A 16,210-nucleotide genomic window follows, 5' to 3' on the forward strand; every position below is an offset into this window, starting at 1 on the left:
AAAGCTCTCATCTAATACCTTATCAAATTAGATCTTTTGAACTAATTTTATGGTACATAACCCTTGCAAGTCATAAGGGATCATTTTTACCTCTGAGATGACTTAAAAAATAGTCAAATAGTAAAATTCACCTCTTTTAGTGTACAGTTCTACAAATTTTGACAAATGCGTAGTTTTATAACCATCACCACCACCACCACAATCAAAATATACAACCATTCCATCATCCCCTAAAATTCCCTCATGGCATTTTGTAGCAATCCATTCCCACCAACCCCAGACTTTGGCAAATGCTGACCTATTTTCTGTCCCTATAGTTTTGCTTTTTCTAGAATGTTGTATAAATGGAATAACAGAGTATGTAGCCTTTCAAATGTGGCTTCTTTCATTTAGCATAATGCTTTTGAGCTTCCTCCATGTTGCTGAGTAGATCAACAGTTCATTCCCTTTTGTTGCTGAGTATGCTGTGGATATACCACAATTTGTTTTCCATCTACTAGTTGAAGGATATTTGGGTTATTTACCAATATTCGAATTTTGAACAAAGCTGCCATAAACATTTGCATAGAGATTTTTGGGTGAATTGTTTTTATTTCCCTTGTACTGGGATTGCTGTTGTGGGGTAAGTGTATATTTAATTTTATAAGGAACTGCCAAACTTTTGCAACATGTCTGTATTACACAGCATCCCCGTGAATAAGCCATGAGAGCTCCAGTTGCTCACATCCTCACCAATACTTAGTGTTGTTAGTTTCTTCTAATTTTAGCTGTTCCAACAAAAAGATGTAGTGTCTGTTTCTTAAACAGCGTTAGAGAGATAATTGACATGCAATATGCTGTATATTTTTATAAGCATACAATTAGATTCACATGACATATACACATCCATGAAGCCATTACCATAATCAAGGTAGAACACATCTATTACTCCACAGTTCCCCCACACTCCTTTGTAATCCTCTCGTTGCATCCTAGAACTCCTACTCAAGCGACCACTGATCTGCTGTCACCATAGAGTAGTTTTACATAAATGGAATCATATAGTATGCACTCTTTTTATGTCTGGCTTCTTTGATTTGGCATAATTATTTTGAGATTCATCCATGTTGCTGTATATAGCAATAGCTGACTTCTTTTTATTGCTGAGTTGCAGTCATTGTATGGATGTGTGACACTTTGTTTATCCATTCACTCGAACATTTGGGTTGTGGGTTGTTTCCAGCTTTTAATAGTTAGAAACAAGCTGCTATGAACTGAGACAACTTTTTTTTTTTTTTTTTTTGGAGATGGAGTCTTACTCTGTCACCCAGGCTGGGGTGCAGGGTGCAATTCTGGCTCACTGCAACCTCTGCCTGCTGGTTTCAAGTGATTCTCCTGCCTTAGCCTCCCGAGTAGCTGGGATTACAGGCGTGCGCCACCATGCCCAGCTAATTCTGTATTTTTAGTAGAGATGGGGTTTCACCATGTTAGCCAGGCTGATCTTGAACTCCTGACCTCAGGTGATCCACCTGCCTGGGCCTCCCAAAGTGCTGGGATTACAGGCATGAGCCACCATGCCCGGCCAAGACAATTTTTTTATTCCATGGGACTCTGCTTGATATGAGACAACAATTTTTATGTCTGTTTTCGAATCAACTTTATTGAGGCATAATTTGTAGTTTATAAAATATGCTCTTCTAGGCTGGGCATGGTGGCTCACGCCTGTAATCCCAGCACTTTGGGAGGCCAAGACGGGTGGATCACAAGGTCAGGAGTTCGAGACCAGCCTGCCAGCATGGTGAAGCCCCATCTCTACTAAAAATACAAAAATTAGCCTGGCGTGGTGGCGCACCTGTAATCCCAGCTACTCGGGAGGCTGAGGCAGGAAAATCGCTTGAACCTGGGAGGCGGAGGTTGCAGTGAGCCAAGATCGTGCCACCGCACTCCAGCCTGGGTGATAAAGCAAGACTCTGTTTCAGAAAAAAAAATTATATATATATATATTTTAAAATATATTAAATATATATTATATATAATATACTCTTCTAAAGTATACCTAATTTGATGAATTGTAACAAATTCATACTTCCTTGTAACTGACACCACATCAAGATATAGAACATTGGCTTCACCCTAAAGATTCCCTTTGGGTCCTTTCCAGTCAGTGTCTCCCACTTCCCTATCCCAAGCAACCACTGATTTGCTTTCAGTCACTCCATAATAAATCTGTAATCTCTAGCATTTTGTAGAAATGAAATCATATGGTTATTTATTTTATTTTATTTATTTATTTTTGAGACAGAATCTTCCTCTGTCGCCAAGGCTGGAGTGCAGTGGCACAATCTTGGCTCACTGCAACCTCTGCCTCCCAGGTTGAAGCGATTCTCCTGTCTCAGCCTCCCGAGTAGCTGGGATTACCGATGCTTGCTACCACACCCGGCTAATTTTTGTACTTTTTGGTAGAGACAGGGTTTCACCATGTTGGACAGGCTGGTCTCGAACTCCTGACCTCAGGTGATCTTCCTGCCTCGGCCTCCCAAAGTGCTGGGATTACAGGCTTGAGCCACCGTTCCCAGCCTAGTAATTAATTTTAGATTGTCATTTTGCTGAGCACATTCTAAAGACTCATCCATGTTGCAAGTATTGTTGGAAGTATCTGCAGTTCATTCCTGTTCATTACTGAGTGGTATCTCACTGTATGAATTTGCCACAATGTGTTTATCGATGTATTGTTGGGCATTGGTTATTTCCAGTTTTTGGCTATTATGAGTAAAGTTGATATGAACATTCAAGAACAAGCTGCAGGACAATTCTCCAGGTCACCTTAGACTCGCCCAGTTCTTCCCTCTTTCGCACGTGTGTTCTCAAAAATAACTGTAGAATGTGCTGGGAATGCAACATCATGCGATAAAGAGGGACTGACAAGAACAGCTCAGGCTCTCTCTGTTCCTGTCTGCCTCTGAGAAACAAGATGTCCATCAACACTTTTGCCCAGCGTGTCATGTGGTCCCTAGGGTATTAAATCCAGTGTGGGATGCTTTCTAGTGTCCCTCAGCTGCAGTGCAAGTGGGACACATGCCCCACTTGTGAGAATCCATCCGCCCTCGGTAGCTTTCTTGAGCCTTGGGAGATTGGCTCACAATGAATTCCGGGCTTCTGTTGTGCCTCAGGGCCAATCTGTAAGTAATAAACCCACTTCATGTAACTTGTGTGTGGGCATTCCATCTTACCATCTCATTGGACTCAGGCAAGTTGATAACCAGTGCACAATGAGCCTGCTTCACAAAATTCACACAACAAACAGGGTTCAGTCTAACAGAACCATGTTTTCCTGGTGAAAGGAGGTGGTGATGTCAACCTGTGGGTGCAGAGGCTGGACTTGCAACTGGACATTTTATGGGAAATGAGGGGTGATACGTGAGACATTAGGTCACATGCAAACACACCCTGTGGATGTGACTGAGCTGGCTGAATGGGTGGAAGCAGAGAGAAAGTAAGGTGGAGCTGAAATGCCACACAGGATCCCTTGGTTGTTAGCCACTTATGTGATTGCTTATTTCCAGGGCTGATGATTGGGGACCCAAACATACCCTAAGGCACTTAAGAGAAAGAAGAGGGATGAGGTACTCACATGGTCCCTGAAGCATCTGAGAGGATCCCACATGCACAACGTGGCCCGTCACAGAAAGGGAGACTCAAGTCTAAAGGACCACAGTCTTAGACATGGAGAAAGGCCAAGGAAGTCAGATGCATCCTGGTTGATGAATATATTTGATAAAGGGACATTGCAAATCCAAATGTCTTGGGCTGTATGGCACGGGTAGGAATGGGGCCAAGGTCTCTGGATCCCCACCAGAGGCCAATGGCTCTATACTCCTATTAAGATAAAATGGGGCCAGGTGCAGTGGCTCATACCTATAATTCCAGTACTTTGTGGGGCCAAGGCAGGAGGATCCCTTGAGCCCAAGACTTAGAGACCAGCCAAAGCAACAAAGTGAGACCTCGTCTCTACAAAAAATTTAAAAATTAGGTGTGGTGGTGTGCTTCTGTAATCCCAGCTATGTGGGAGGCTGAGGCTGGAGGATTGTCTGAACCTGGGAGGTTGAGGCTGCACTCCAACATGGGCAATGGAGAGAGATCCTGTCTCAAAAAAAAAAAAAAAAAAAAGATAAAATGGGGAAAGATGGAAATTCTGATTTCTTTCGAGTTCTTGGATACTGACGGCCACATGACAGAATTTCCAGGTTCCTTTAGGGGAAAAATTAAGCTGGTGACACCAGGAAGTTTGGGGATGAACTCGGTGACACATAGTGTTTATCTGCTTGAGGTGCTTATCTGCTTCTGGGTGGAGCCCTTTGGGCCATTTCAGGTGTCAGTGACCATGGTTCCCACCACTGAGTGCTTTATAGGCATTGACATTTTGGTGGCTTGTGGCACAGAATGTCACTGCCACCAGAGGGGCTATGACCCCTAACAGCTAAGGATTTGAGGCATAACAGTGGGGCACATCCCCTCCCACCTACCACCATATCTTGCCACATTTTTACTGACTCATGGGCCATTGCCAACAGCCTAGCCATCTGGTCAGGGGAATGGCAGCAGTGATTGGACTATTAAAAGATTCCATGTGTGGGGACAAGGGCTATGGCAACAGCTTGCTGTTGGAAGGGACTCTATATGCCACTCATGTGGATGCTCTGACTACCACAGCTGCCCTTGAGAGGACTTATGTTTTTGGATACCCCATGGGACTTCACTCTGACCAAGGAAAATCCTCACTGCCCAAGCAACATGACAGTGGGCACACTCATGCAATACAGTGGGTTTTCCATGCACTCTGTCATCCACAGGCCAATGGAGCCATTGAATGATGGACCAGTCAACTCACAAAGCAACTGAATAAAGGACATCAGGACAGCCTGTTAGTGGGGTGGCACCTCGACCTGACTAGGGCAGTGTGGACACTAAGCACTGTTCTCCAATCAAGGGAAACACAGCACTGCACACATCTTGAAAAACGCTGAGCTTGATGTGGATAGAGGTGGACCAGGTGACTGCCTGATGAGGCTGCACCTGTGAAATTCCAATCTCAGTGTTCCCAACCATTGTCTTTTCTTTTTCCATTTAGAGTGCACATCCTGTAGGTGGCCGGTGGTTCAAGCTGCCAGAGCACCCGACACGCCCCTCTGACTCTGATCTAGAGGTGATACTTCCCCCAGGTGCCTCTCTTCTATGAAATCCACAGGGATACAGGACAGGACCAAGGAGTATCAGGGTGCTAGGCTTAGTGGCACCAGGAACACCTGATCCTTCCATTCAGGTAGGTAACCTTATCAGACATGTCGAGTTTGTACAAGACAAACCTTCCCGGACTGGACGACTGAAGCCAAAAGGCCCAGGTCATGCAACAAGCGGAATGGGTAGTCTCGGGACTGCAGCAGTCAGACTGGGACACTACACTCAGCTCAACCTCTATCACATAGGTAGGGAATACCCGAGGATGCAGGAAGTGTAAGGGGCAGGGCACTAACCTGCCAGTCTGTTTTTTCCACAAGGATGTGACTGCAGAGGCCTAGAAGCATAACGCGTTTGTTAGGCTCTCCCAAGCTGTGGCTACCATAGGAAAGTGCTGGATCTGTCATCCCAGACCCCATTATGTCACAGGCTACAGCAACCTTCTCGTCCTGCCAGTAGTAAACTCTACCAGTATTATAGTGGCACAGTGAATATCAACAGAACCTGAGCCCTGGCTTACTGAGTGAGGATCTAACACCTGCCACATGGGAGGGAGGTAGACTTAATTGGCCTAAGGTTGCAAAACATCATGACAACTAATAAAACCTTGGTGGGCTGGCACCTTTGACCTATTATGTTCTTACCTGGATCACTGGATCCTGGACTAGGTTGATGCTCCATATAGACCTGATCAACCTGTTTGTGATGTAGTCCTCCTGGGCCTAGTAAAATGTATTCTGGCTATGGCTCAACAATGTTGTACTGACATTGTGTCTGTGAAGGTGTTACATCGATCTGATAAGACAAACTTCCGCCTCCAGATACTAGGAGGTTGGTGGGCATATGAAATGGACTAGCTTTGCTAAAGGGTATAATCTGGGTTAAGGACATAGACTGCAGGACAGTTCTCCAGGTGGCCTTGGACCAATTTAGTTCTCTCTCCTTTCTCACTTGTGGTTCTCTAGGATAACTGTAGAATGTGCTGGGAACGTAGCATCCTGTGATAGAGAGAGACTAACCAGACCAGCCAGGGCCCTGTTCCAGTGTCTCCTAGAAATAGAATGTCCTTCATATATATATATATATTTTTTTTAATTTTAATTTTTATTTATTTATTTTTTTTTTGAGAGGGAGTTTCACTCTTGTTGCCCAGGCTGGAGTGCAATGGCGCGATCTCAGCTCATGGCAACCTCTGCCTCCCCGGATCAAGTGATTCTCCTGCCTCAGTCTCTTGAGTAGCTGGCATTACAGGCATGAGCCACCATGCCTGGCTAATTTTTTATTTTTTAGTAGAGACGGGGTTTCTCCACGTTGGTCAAGCTGGTCTCGAACTCCCGACTTCAGGTGATCTGCCTGCCTCGGCCTCCCAAAGTGTTGGGATTACAGGCGTGAGCCACCGCACCTGGCCGAATGTTCTTCATGTTTTAGCCCAGTGTGTCATGCCTCCCCACCTCTTCCCCCTGCCCCTGCCCCCTGCAATTAGGCTGTTGCATTGCCACAAAGAAATACCTGAGACTGGGTAATTTATATAGAAACGAGGTTAAATTGGCTCATATTTCTGCAGGCTGTACAGGAAGCATAGTACCACCATCTGTTTGGCCTCTGAGGAGGCCCCAGGGAGCTTTTACTATTGGCAGAAGGAGAAGAGAGAGCAGGCACATCACATGGTGAGAACTGGAGCAAGAGACTGTGTTGGAGGGTGCCACAGACTTCTAAATAACCACATCTTCCTGGCACTCACTCACTATTGCAAAGACACCAAGCCATGAGAGATCCACTTCCATGACCCAAACACCTCCCATCAGGTCCCACCTCCAAAAATGGGGACAATTCAACATGAGATTTGGCAGGGACATATATTCAATCCATCCCTGGACCCCCAAATCTCATGTCCTTCTGACATTGCAAAACATAATCATGCCTTCCCAATCACCTACCAAAATTTTAACTTGTTCCAGCATTAAACTCAAAAGTCCAAAGTGTCACAGGAGACATGGCCCAGAAAAAGAACTAATCCCAGCACCTTGGGAGGCCAAGGCCGGTGGATCACGAGGTCAGGTGATCCAGACCATCCTAGCTAACACGGTGAAACCCCGTCTCTACTAAAAATACAAAAAATTAGCGGGGCGTGGTGGCGGGTGCCTGTAGTCCCAGCTGCTCGGGAGGCTGAGGCAGGAGAATGGCTTGAACCTGGACGCGGAGGTTGCAGTGAGCCGAGATTGCACCACAGCACTCCAGCCTGAGTAACAGAGCAAGACTCTGTCTCAAAAACCAAAGAAATCTCCAGCAGCGGAAATGTATGTAGAACTCATTTTGGTCAGTACTTTTCCTTGTACAGGAAGAAACTGAGGTCGCCCGGTGCAACGCCCAACACAGGTTAAGACAAAGCCGAGACTCAAAACCAGACCCCAGCTTCCGGTCCCAGCCCATAGATTCTTCCATTTCCTTCGCCGGAAGTGATATACAGCCTCTGTTCTCCTTCGCGTCCGTTGACGGGACCCAGGTTGGGGAGGCGGAAGAATGGGCGGGACCATGGGCGGAAGCACCCCTCCTACCAGGACCCGGAAACAGATGGCCACCCCGAGCCGGCCTATCCGGAAACTGGCTCGAAGAAGACGGGGCTTGGCCATCGCTTCCGGAAGTTGTGAGCTTTGTTTCGGAGCGGGAGCTCTTCCGAGACGCACTGGGGGCCGGATGGTGAGTTTTCTTTGTGCTCTAACGGGCAGGCTCGGGAGCGGGAGGGTCCGGGCAGTTTTAGTAGTGTCTTTGGGACAACGGCTGCGGTTGGTATTTCTCAAGCGGCAACGAGGCCAGCCCCTGGGAATGCAGCACGAGAATGATAGAGTCAGGCTGTCCCCTCAAGAAATAGTTTAGTGAGGAGACATGCAGCGGATAGGCGCAGGATTCTTCAAAGTTGTGATTGGGCCCAAAAAGGAGCTAGTCCTCAGACTAAAAAGAGCCGTAGTGCCGGGGTTCTGGGCGCTGTAGTAAATGGACTCCAAATGGAGTTGAAGGGAGGGAGGAGTGCGTCAGGCGGAGATGAAAGGAGAGAGGGAACTACCTGTCCGATAGGGCAGAATCGGGGAGAAAGCTTGGTGACTTGAGCTTAGAGAAGGCCATTGCGGCGGTAGCAGAAGAGGAGAGGCAGGGACCAGATCGTAGAGTGTGGAACACCGTGACACAAAGTTGGGGCTTTATCATAAGAGCAGCAGAATGACAAGATCTGATGTACATTTTGAAAGGATCACTGTAACTGCTGGTGACGACTGGATTATAGGAGGGCAGGAATTGTGAGAAACCACTCAGGAGGCTACTGCTGTAGATGAGCGATGTGACCTAGCGTATGGGAGAGAAGTGGACGAATCAAAAGTATATTTAGCAGGTGAAAATTCAGGACTTTACGGATTAGATATAGGATTTGAGTGACAGGTTGGGTCTCAACGATGATTCCAAGTTTCTGACCTGAGTAAATTACGCTAAACAAGAACAAACTATTTTGAAGTTTTCTAAGGGTTCTTCCCCCCACTCAGTGTTAAAAAGCACGTTTTTTTCCTTTCTTATTATGTGTACTCATGTTTTGTGTGTTTACTGTAGAAAATTCAGAACATACATAACAAAATATTTTCTTTTATATAAAGGACAATAAAAATCACCTCATAACCTCACTACCCAAGATGGTCATATTTTAGTGTTTCTTTCATGTATTTAAAAAAAATATGTGTATCTTTTTATATAATTGGGATCCTACTGATTATGTCTTTCTGTATCCATTTTTTCCACCTTAGCATGACTAATGATTGAACTGTGTGCCAGGATATCGTTCACAAATATATTTTTTTCTGTTTGTAACAGAAAAAGTCAAATTAATTCTAAATAAGAGATAACATTAACTTTTTGGTGTATTTTCTTTTTAATATTTGTTTAAAAGCCTTTTAAAAAACCCACATTTTGGCCAGTTTGTGTTTTGTTTTCCATTCAGATGTTTTTACTTACTTAATGTTATTTATTGCCGTTTTTACACACCGTCAAGACCATATGTTTTAATGGTTGTTAAATAACAACTAATCCCATCATTAGCTAGATAGGTTATTTGTAACTTTTTACTGTTAAAATAATGAGAGGAACATCTTATATAATTATTGGATTCCTAATGACTTCCATCAGAAAGAGTTCTAGAAATATAATCTGCCAGGTAAAAGGATAAAATGAGTCTCAAATTGCCCCACCAAAATATTTTATTAAGAATTTGATAGAAATTGTTTTAAAGAAATTTTTGCAATACATAGTTTTTCCATTCAAAGATATGGTTGTGTCTTTCTAGTTATTCAAGTTGTCTTTTATGTTTCTTTTATGTCTTTATATATAATAACCTATCCTTTTCTTGTTAAGCTTATGTCCAAGAAAGGAGCGACATTGATTATTTAATAATTGTACCCTCTCTGCTTAATTTCCATGCGTGGAATGAATATCTTTGGGTCAAGTGTGATACTTTATCCTTTTTTTTTATTTTTATACTTTAAGTTCTAGGGTACATGTGCACAACGTGCAGGTTTGTTACATCTGTATACATGTGCCATGTTTGTATGCTGCACCCATTAACTCATCGTTTACATTAGGTATATCTCCTAATGCTATCCCTTCCCCCTATTCTTTTTTTTTTGAGACAGAGTTTCATGCTTGTTGCCCAGGCTGGGGTGCAATGGTATGATCTTGGCTCACTGCAACCTCTGCCTCCCAGGTTCAAGCGATTCTCCTGCCTCAGCCTCCTGAGTAGCTGGGATTACAGGCATGCGCCACCATGCCTGGCTAATTTTTTTGGCATTTTTAGTAGAGACGGGGTTTCTCCATGTTGGTCAGGCTGGTCTCGAACTCCCAACCTCAGGTGATCTGCTCGCCTCGGCCTCCCAGAGTGCTGAGATTACAGGCATGAGCCACTGCACCCAGCCTACTTTATTCTTTAAAATTATTTTCTTCCTTAATATTTATGTCTAGGCCTTCCTAAAATATAAATAAAATGATGAGATCAGGAAGTTAAAAAGACTAAGATAGAGTAAGACTTCATTAATACCGTAAGCAACCTCTGGTTTAAAAAATTCCTGACATTCTGCTCCTACTTGTCTGCTGGGGAAGCAGCCCTTCAACCATGCACCTGAGCCTGCCTCATCTGAACAAACAGCAACCAGCTGGGCCCCTTGGCGTTTCCCTGGGGATGACAACAGAACAACTCAGAAGGGTTAGGAAGACAACATCTCATGAGGATGCCAAATGGGCTTTGGCGATGGATTTTTCTAGTTTAACACTTTTATCAAGTTACTTTCAAAGTTATTGAATATTTATTAAGAAATGAGTTCTGATGTTAACTTTTAAATGAAATCTTTTGGTCTTTTCATTTTGTGTGCAGTAGAATCCTGCTTATCTGTGAAATGCAGTTAACACATCAGCTGGACCTATTTCCCGAATGCAGGGTAACCCTTCTGTTATTTAAAGATGTAAAAAATGCGGGAGACTTGAGAAGAAAGGCCATGGAAGGCACCATCGATGGATCACTGATAAATCCTACAGTGGTAAATATAAGTTTTAAGAATGAATGAGCCTGCTGGGTGCGGTGGCTCACGCCTGTAATGCCAGCACTTTAGGAGGCCGAGGCGGGTGGATCATCTGAGGTCAGGAGTTGAAGACCAGCCTGGCCAACATGGTGAAACCCTGTCTCAACTAAAAATACAAAAATTAGCTGGGCGTGGTGGCGGGCGCCTATAATCCCAGCTACTCGGGAGGCTGAGGCAGGAAAATCATTTGAACCCTGGAGGCGGAGGTTGCAGTGAGCCAAGATTGCGCCATTGCACTCCAGCCTGAGCAACGAGCAAAACTCTGTCTGGAAAAAAAAATGGCCAGGCATGGTAGCTCACGCCTGTAATCCCAGCCCTTTGGGAGGCCGAGGCAGGCAGATCATGAGGTCAGGAGTTTGAGACCAGCCTGGCCAATATGGTGAAACCCTGTCTCTACTAAAAATACAAAAATTAGCTGAGCATGGTGGTGGGCACCTGTACTCAGGAGACTGAGGCAGGAGAATCGCTTGAGCCTGGGAGGCAGAGGTTGCAGTGAGCCGAGATTGTGCCACTGCACTCCAGCCTGGGCAACAGACCAAGACTCCGCCTCAAAAAAAAAAAAAAAAAAAGAATGAATGAGCCATACAGGGCATTTAAGTATACATTAATATTTGTGATGTTATAGGGTAGCCTAAAAATCTGTCACGGTTAGGGAAAAAATTCTTGTCCAAGTCAGATGCAGCCAACTTTGACTATAACAGTGAATAGAGGCAGAAATGCCAGGTCCTGCCCTAGGAAATAGGAAAGGTTGTGGTCTGGGTCTACTATGGGAAATGCCTGGATCTCCAGCTTCTCATCTTTAAAATGGGGGTTCTTAACAAGACAATCTGTAGAGGAGGAATAGTGTAGTGGTTAAGAGTATACACAGAGGCCAAGGTGGGTGGATTGCTTGAGGCCCAGAGTTTGAGACCAGCCTGGCCTACATAGTGAAACCGTGTCTCTACTAAAAATACAAAAAGTAGCTGGGTGTGGTGGTGTGTGCTGGTAGTCCCAGCTACTCGGGAGGCTGAGGCACAAGAATCACTTGAACCTGGGAGGCGGAGGTTACAGTGAACTGAGATTGAGCCACTGCATTCCAGCCTGGGCAATGGAGCGAGAGACTCTGTCTGTCTCCAAAAAAAAAAAAAAAAAAAAAAACAGGGCACACGCAGTGCGATCATGTTACCGGGAATTAATCCCAGACCTACTACTTAGGCCTTTGAACAAGACATAACCAACCTTTATATTTATATAGTGCTTACTGCATTCCTAGCATTGTTCCAAGTGCTTTACGTATACTAACTCGCTTAATCTTCACAACAGCCTATGGAGTGAATACCGTTTCATCGGTCTCTAACAAATAAAATGCTAATGAACTTGCGTAAGTTTCCTAGGTGATAGGTGACAGAGATGGGATTCAAACCCAGACATTCTTTGCCTCAATTTCCTCATCAATTACATACTACTACTACTGCTACTACTAATAATAATAGTGTCAATTTCATAGGGTAGTTTTGAGGATTAAAGAAAATATTACAAGTAAAATGTTTGGAATATGATCATGCCCATAATATTAGCCCTCAATTAATGTTATTTTAAAAATTTTTACTATTTGCATAAGTTCCTTGCAGCTTTAAAATTCTGTGATTTCCTGACTACCCAGGCCCTTGGGATAATAGTTGTTTTTTTGTTTTTTTTTTTTTTTTTGAGACAGTTTCACTCTTGTTGCCCAGGCTGGAGTGCAATGGCACGATCTTGGCTCACGGCAACCTCTGCCTCCCGGGTTCAAGCAATTCTCCTGCCTCAGCCTCCTGAGTTGCTGGGATTACAGGTGCGTGCCACCACGCCTGACTAATTTTTGTATTTTTAGTAGAGACAGGGTTTCGCCGTGTTGGCCAGGCTGGTCTTGAACCCTGACGTCAGGTGATCTACCCACCTTGGCCTCCCAAAGTGCTAGGATTACAGGTGTGAGCCACCGTGCCCGGCCGGGATAATAGTTTTGAAAATACAGACCGTAAGAATTGTGATGAAGTAAAACAGCTTGACACTGGAGTTAACCATGAGTTACCATGTGTTTTCAGGCACTGCAGATTCTCCATGTGTAATTAATTCTTTTTCCTTGCTTTGGTAGATTGTTGATCCATTTCAGATACTTGTGGCAGCAAACAAAGCAGTTCACCTCTACAAACTGGGAAAAATGAAGACAAGAACTCTATCTACTGAAATTATTTTCAACCTTTCCCCAAATAACAATGTAATGTGCACTTTCCTATTTCTGTTGACCGTGTCATAATAACATATGTGTTCCTCAGTGTTGGGTTGGAGGCTAAATTCCTGCAAGCCAGTGGTTAGTAATAAACCCAAATAATAGTGAAGAGAGCTCTGGACAGAGAGTTGAGGTTTACTACCCTGCCTCTTACTAAGACAGTTTACATATGAGTAAACAAAAATTTAGCTAAATTAAGCGAGGTTAATTTTATCTGTTCTTACCATATAGGGTCAGGAATACCCCTTAAGTATTTTTGCTTGAGAAGCTGACAGAAATCTAAATGATAAAACATTAGGCGTGGATATTTTGTGTGCTAGCCTGCATAGCATTCTCTCTTCCCGTAAACTCCTTGAGGGTGGGATCCATGTCTTTTTCATATACCAGGAACTTGCTTGTACCTATAACAGTCCTTAACACAGCCTCACTCACACACCCAGTACATGGGAAGAGTTTGTGGTTTGAAATACTTATAGTAATGCTTTTTCAATGAAAGTTATCAAGCTAAAGACATCACACATGTAGCACATGAAAAAAATGACTGCAATTTTGCTGATGAAGTTTTAGTATTACTGCTGCTGTTAATAACAACCAGGTACTAATGTCATCTAGAGAAAAGTTAGGAAACCTGTAGCATAGGTTAAAATACAGATGATTGACAAGTTTATAAAATGCAGTTATCTCAGCATGGTAATAGAGATTCCCAGTACCTGGAATAAAATTTACTAATTATGGTTTCCTTGAGATCATTAGACATAATTCAGAAAACTCTTGAATTCAGTAAACATCTGTTGAACTTTTTCCCCGTTCCATTTACAGTTCTAGGGGCAGAAAAGGCAAATATGTTCCTGAGGAGAGGCAGATAAACAAGACAAGTTAAAATGCCCTAAGATAAATGATATAATGGGAAAATGAATTCAAATCTAGGGGTACAGCAATGAAGCCATTCATTTTGGAGGGAGGAGGGTGTGGTGGGGAGTGGCATCAGAACTGTGGACCTTGAAGCATGTGTTCAGCAGCCAAGCCATGAGGAGAAGGGACATGCGAGCAGAGGACAAAGCTTGAGCACAGGCAGAAGGGCATGAAATGTGACTGGACCCCCAGGCAGGCTGGACTGGCCAGAAGGCAGAAGCGCCTGGCTGGAGGGCCACTTGGCACCAGAGGGAGGAGGTGTTTTTGTGCAGCGCCAAGAGGCTGGGCTTGATTCCATAGGAACAAGGCGTACCTTTAAGCAGGGAGTGCTTTTGAGGAAGTACCAACGGATGTTGGAAAGGAATCATTAAAGTGAAAAAGTAGGCAGTGAGAACTGTTAGGACATGAAAAATAAGAGCCTGACCAAGGAAGAAGGCAGATCAGGAAATGTTTCAGACATAGGAAACAATGGTTAATGATCTTGTGTTTTTTTTTCATTTTTTTTCTCTTTAGATTTCAGAGGCTTTGAAAAAATTTGGTATCTCAGCAAATGACACTTCAATTCTAATTGTTTACATTGAAGAGGGAGAAAAACAAATAAATCAAGAATACCTAATATCTCAAGTAGAAGGTCATCAGGTTTCTCTGAAAAATCTTCCTGAAATAATGAATATTACAGAAGTCAAAAAGGTTTGCCAGTCCATATTTTTAGAAAGAGTGTGATAGATGAGCAATAATGCTGATGCCGTTTGCCTATTGATCACCAGAGCTCCTTGTTTTTTGAACTTTTGAGAAAGTTAATCTAATTTTAAAAATTACTTAAAAATTACAGAACAAAGAACTGGGAGGTGTGATGGTTTATGTAAAATATAATTACAAACTCAGCTGACATAACCATTCTCCACATTAAGAAAGAGAATACCTTTAAATATCAAACTTACATAGTATATTTAAAATGTAAAATAAATTTAGTATGCTTTTAAGATGGATAGAAATTTGGTTTTTATGTTCTTGAGAGTTACTCCCATAGCAGCAATTTAAAGGGGATACAAGTAATGAATTGCCCTCTACTTTGAATATTTTAATCACATTTGTTGTTTGTTATACCATGAACCCAATAATTGAATGAGGAATAATTTCACTTACACATGTTTGTATAATGACAATTAGTAGTGAATGACGATATCAGCAAGTTATAATTTGTCTTTCATTTTTACAGATATATAAACTCTCTTCACAAGAAGAAAGTATTGGGACATTATTGGATGGTATCATTTGTAGAATGTCAACAAAAGATGTTTTATGAAATGTCAGAAATATTAACAAAAATTCTCAGCATTAAAGAAAACATTGATTTTCCTTTCCTGACTATAAAACTAATATATCTGCATTATAGAAAAGTTTAAATCACAGAATGGTATTAAAAAAAAAAAAAAAAAAGGCCAGGCACGGTGGCTCACGCCTGAAATCCCAGCAATTTGGGAGGCCAAGGCAGGTGGATCACCTGAGGTCAGGAGTTCAAGACCAGCCTGGCCAACATGGTGAAACCCCATCTCTACTAAAATACAAAAATTAGCTGGGCATGATGGCAGGTGCCTGTAATCCCAGCTATTCGGGAGGCTGAGACGGGAGAATCGCATGAACCTGGGAGGCAGAGGTTGCAGTGAGCTGAGATCGTGCCATAGCACTCCAGCCTGGGCAGCTGAGCGAGACTCCGTCTCAAAAAAAAAAAACAAAAAAAACCCCAAAAAAACCACTTGTAGTCCTACCTCGTTGTATTTTAAAAGATAATCAGTTACTATTACTTGTTATTGCCTTCTAGAGTTCTGTTTCTATTCAAATATATTTTATTTTTATATAATTAGAATAAAAATTGCAAACACTTATGGAATGCCTACAGTGTACTAGGTTCTTGCCTTAGTGATTTTTTTTTTTTTTTTTGTAGAGATGTGGTCTCACTATGTTGCCCAGATTGGTCTCAAAATCCTGGACTCAAGTGATGCTTCTGCTGCGCCTCCCAAAGCGCTGGAATTACAGGCATGAGCCACTGAGCCCAGCTGGTTATTGTTTCTGTTTTTAAATTTTTTGCCTTGGTGATTTTATATCCTCAGTTCACCTCCCTCTCATGGCTACTCCAGCTCACCCTTCGCAGGCCTCTGGATCCTGGTTCTAAGTGTCTTTCACTTCTAGGAACTCATTTAGTTCTTGCAGCAACCTTATGAGGTAGATACTG

The 16,210-nt window shown here is 43.1% G+C and overlaps 1 protein-coding gene across 6 annotated transcripts; it reads left to right on the forward strand.

Moving 5' to 3' along the window:
- The first annotated feature begins 1,925 nt into the window (after positions 1-1,925).
- On the forward strand, positions 1,926-15,336 carry TPRKB (TP53RK binding protein). 6 transcript variants are annotated; one of them, XM_034953398.3, is made up of 7 exons: positions 1,926-5,299; positions 7,553-7,911; positions 10,619-10,778; positions 12,514-12,630; positions 12,931-13,053; positions 14,491-14,667; positions 15,197-15,336. In XM_034953398.3, exons 3-7 carry the CDS (start codon positions 10,638-10,640, stop codon positions 15,281-15,283), a joined length of 645 nt encoding a protein of 214 aa, XP_034809289.1. In that variant the 5' UTR covers positions 1,926-5,299; positions 7,553-7,911; positions 10,619-10,637; the 3' UTR covers positions 15,284-15,336. The 6 variants fall into 6 exon arrangements, with proteins under 6 accessions (XP_034809289.1, XP_034809288.1, XP_024783502.1 ...); XM_034953397.3 differs by having other exon boundaries at positions 1,930-5,299; positions 10,616-10,778; XM_024927734.4 differs by lacking the exon at positions 12,514-12,630 and having other exon boundaries at positions 1,938-5,299; positions 10,616-10,679.
- Positions 15,337-16,210: the final 874 nt, after the last annotated feature.

This window comes from Pan paniscus, chromosome 12, assembly GCF_029289425.2.
Source record: "Pan paniscus chromosome 12, NHGRI_mPanPan1-v2.0_pri, whole genome shotgun sequence".
NCBI lineage: Eukaryota > Metazoa > Chordata > Mammalia > Primates > Hominidae > Pan > Pan paniscus.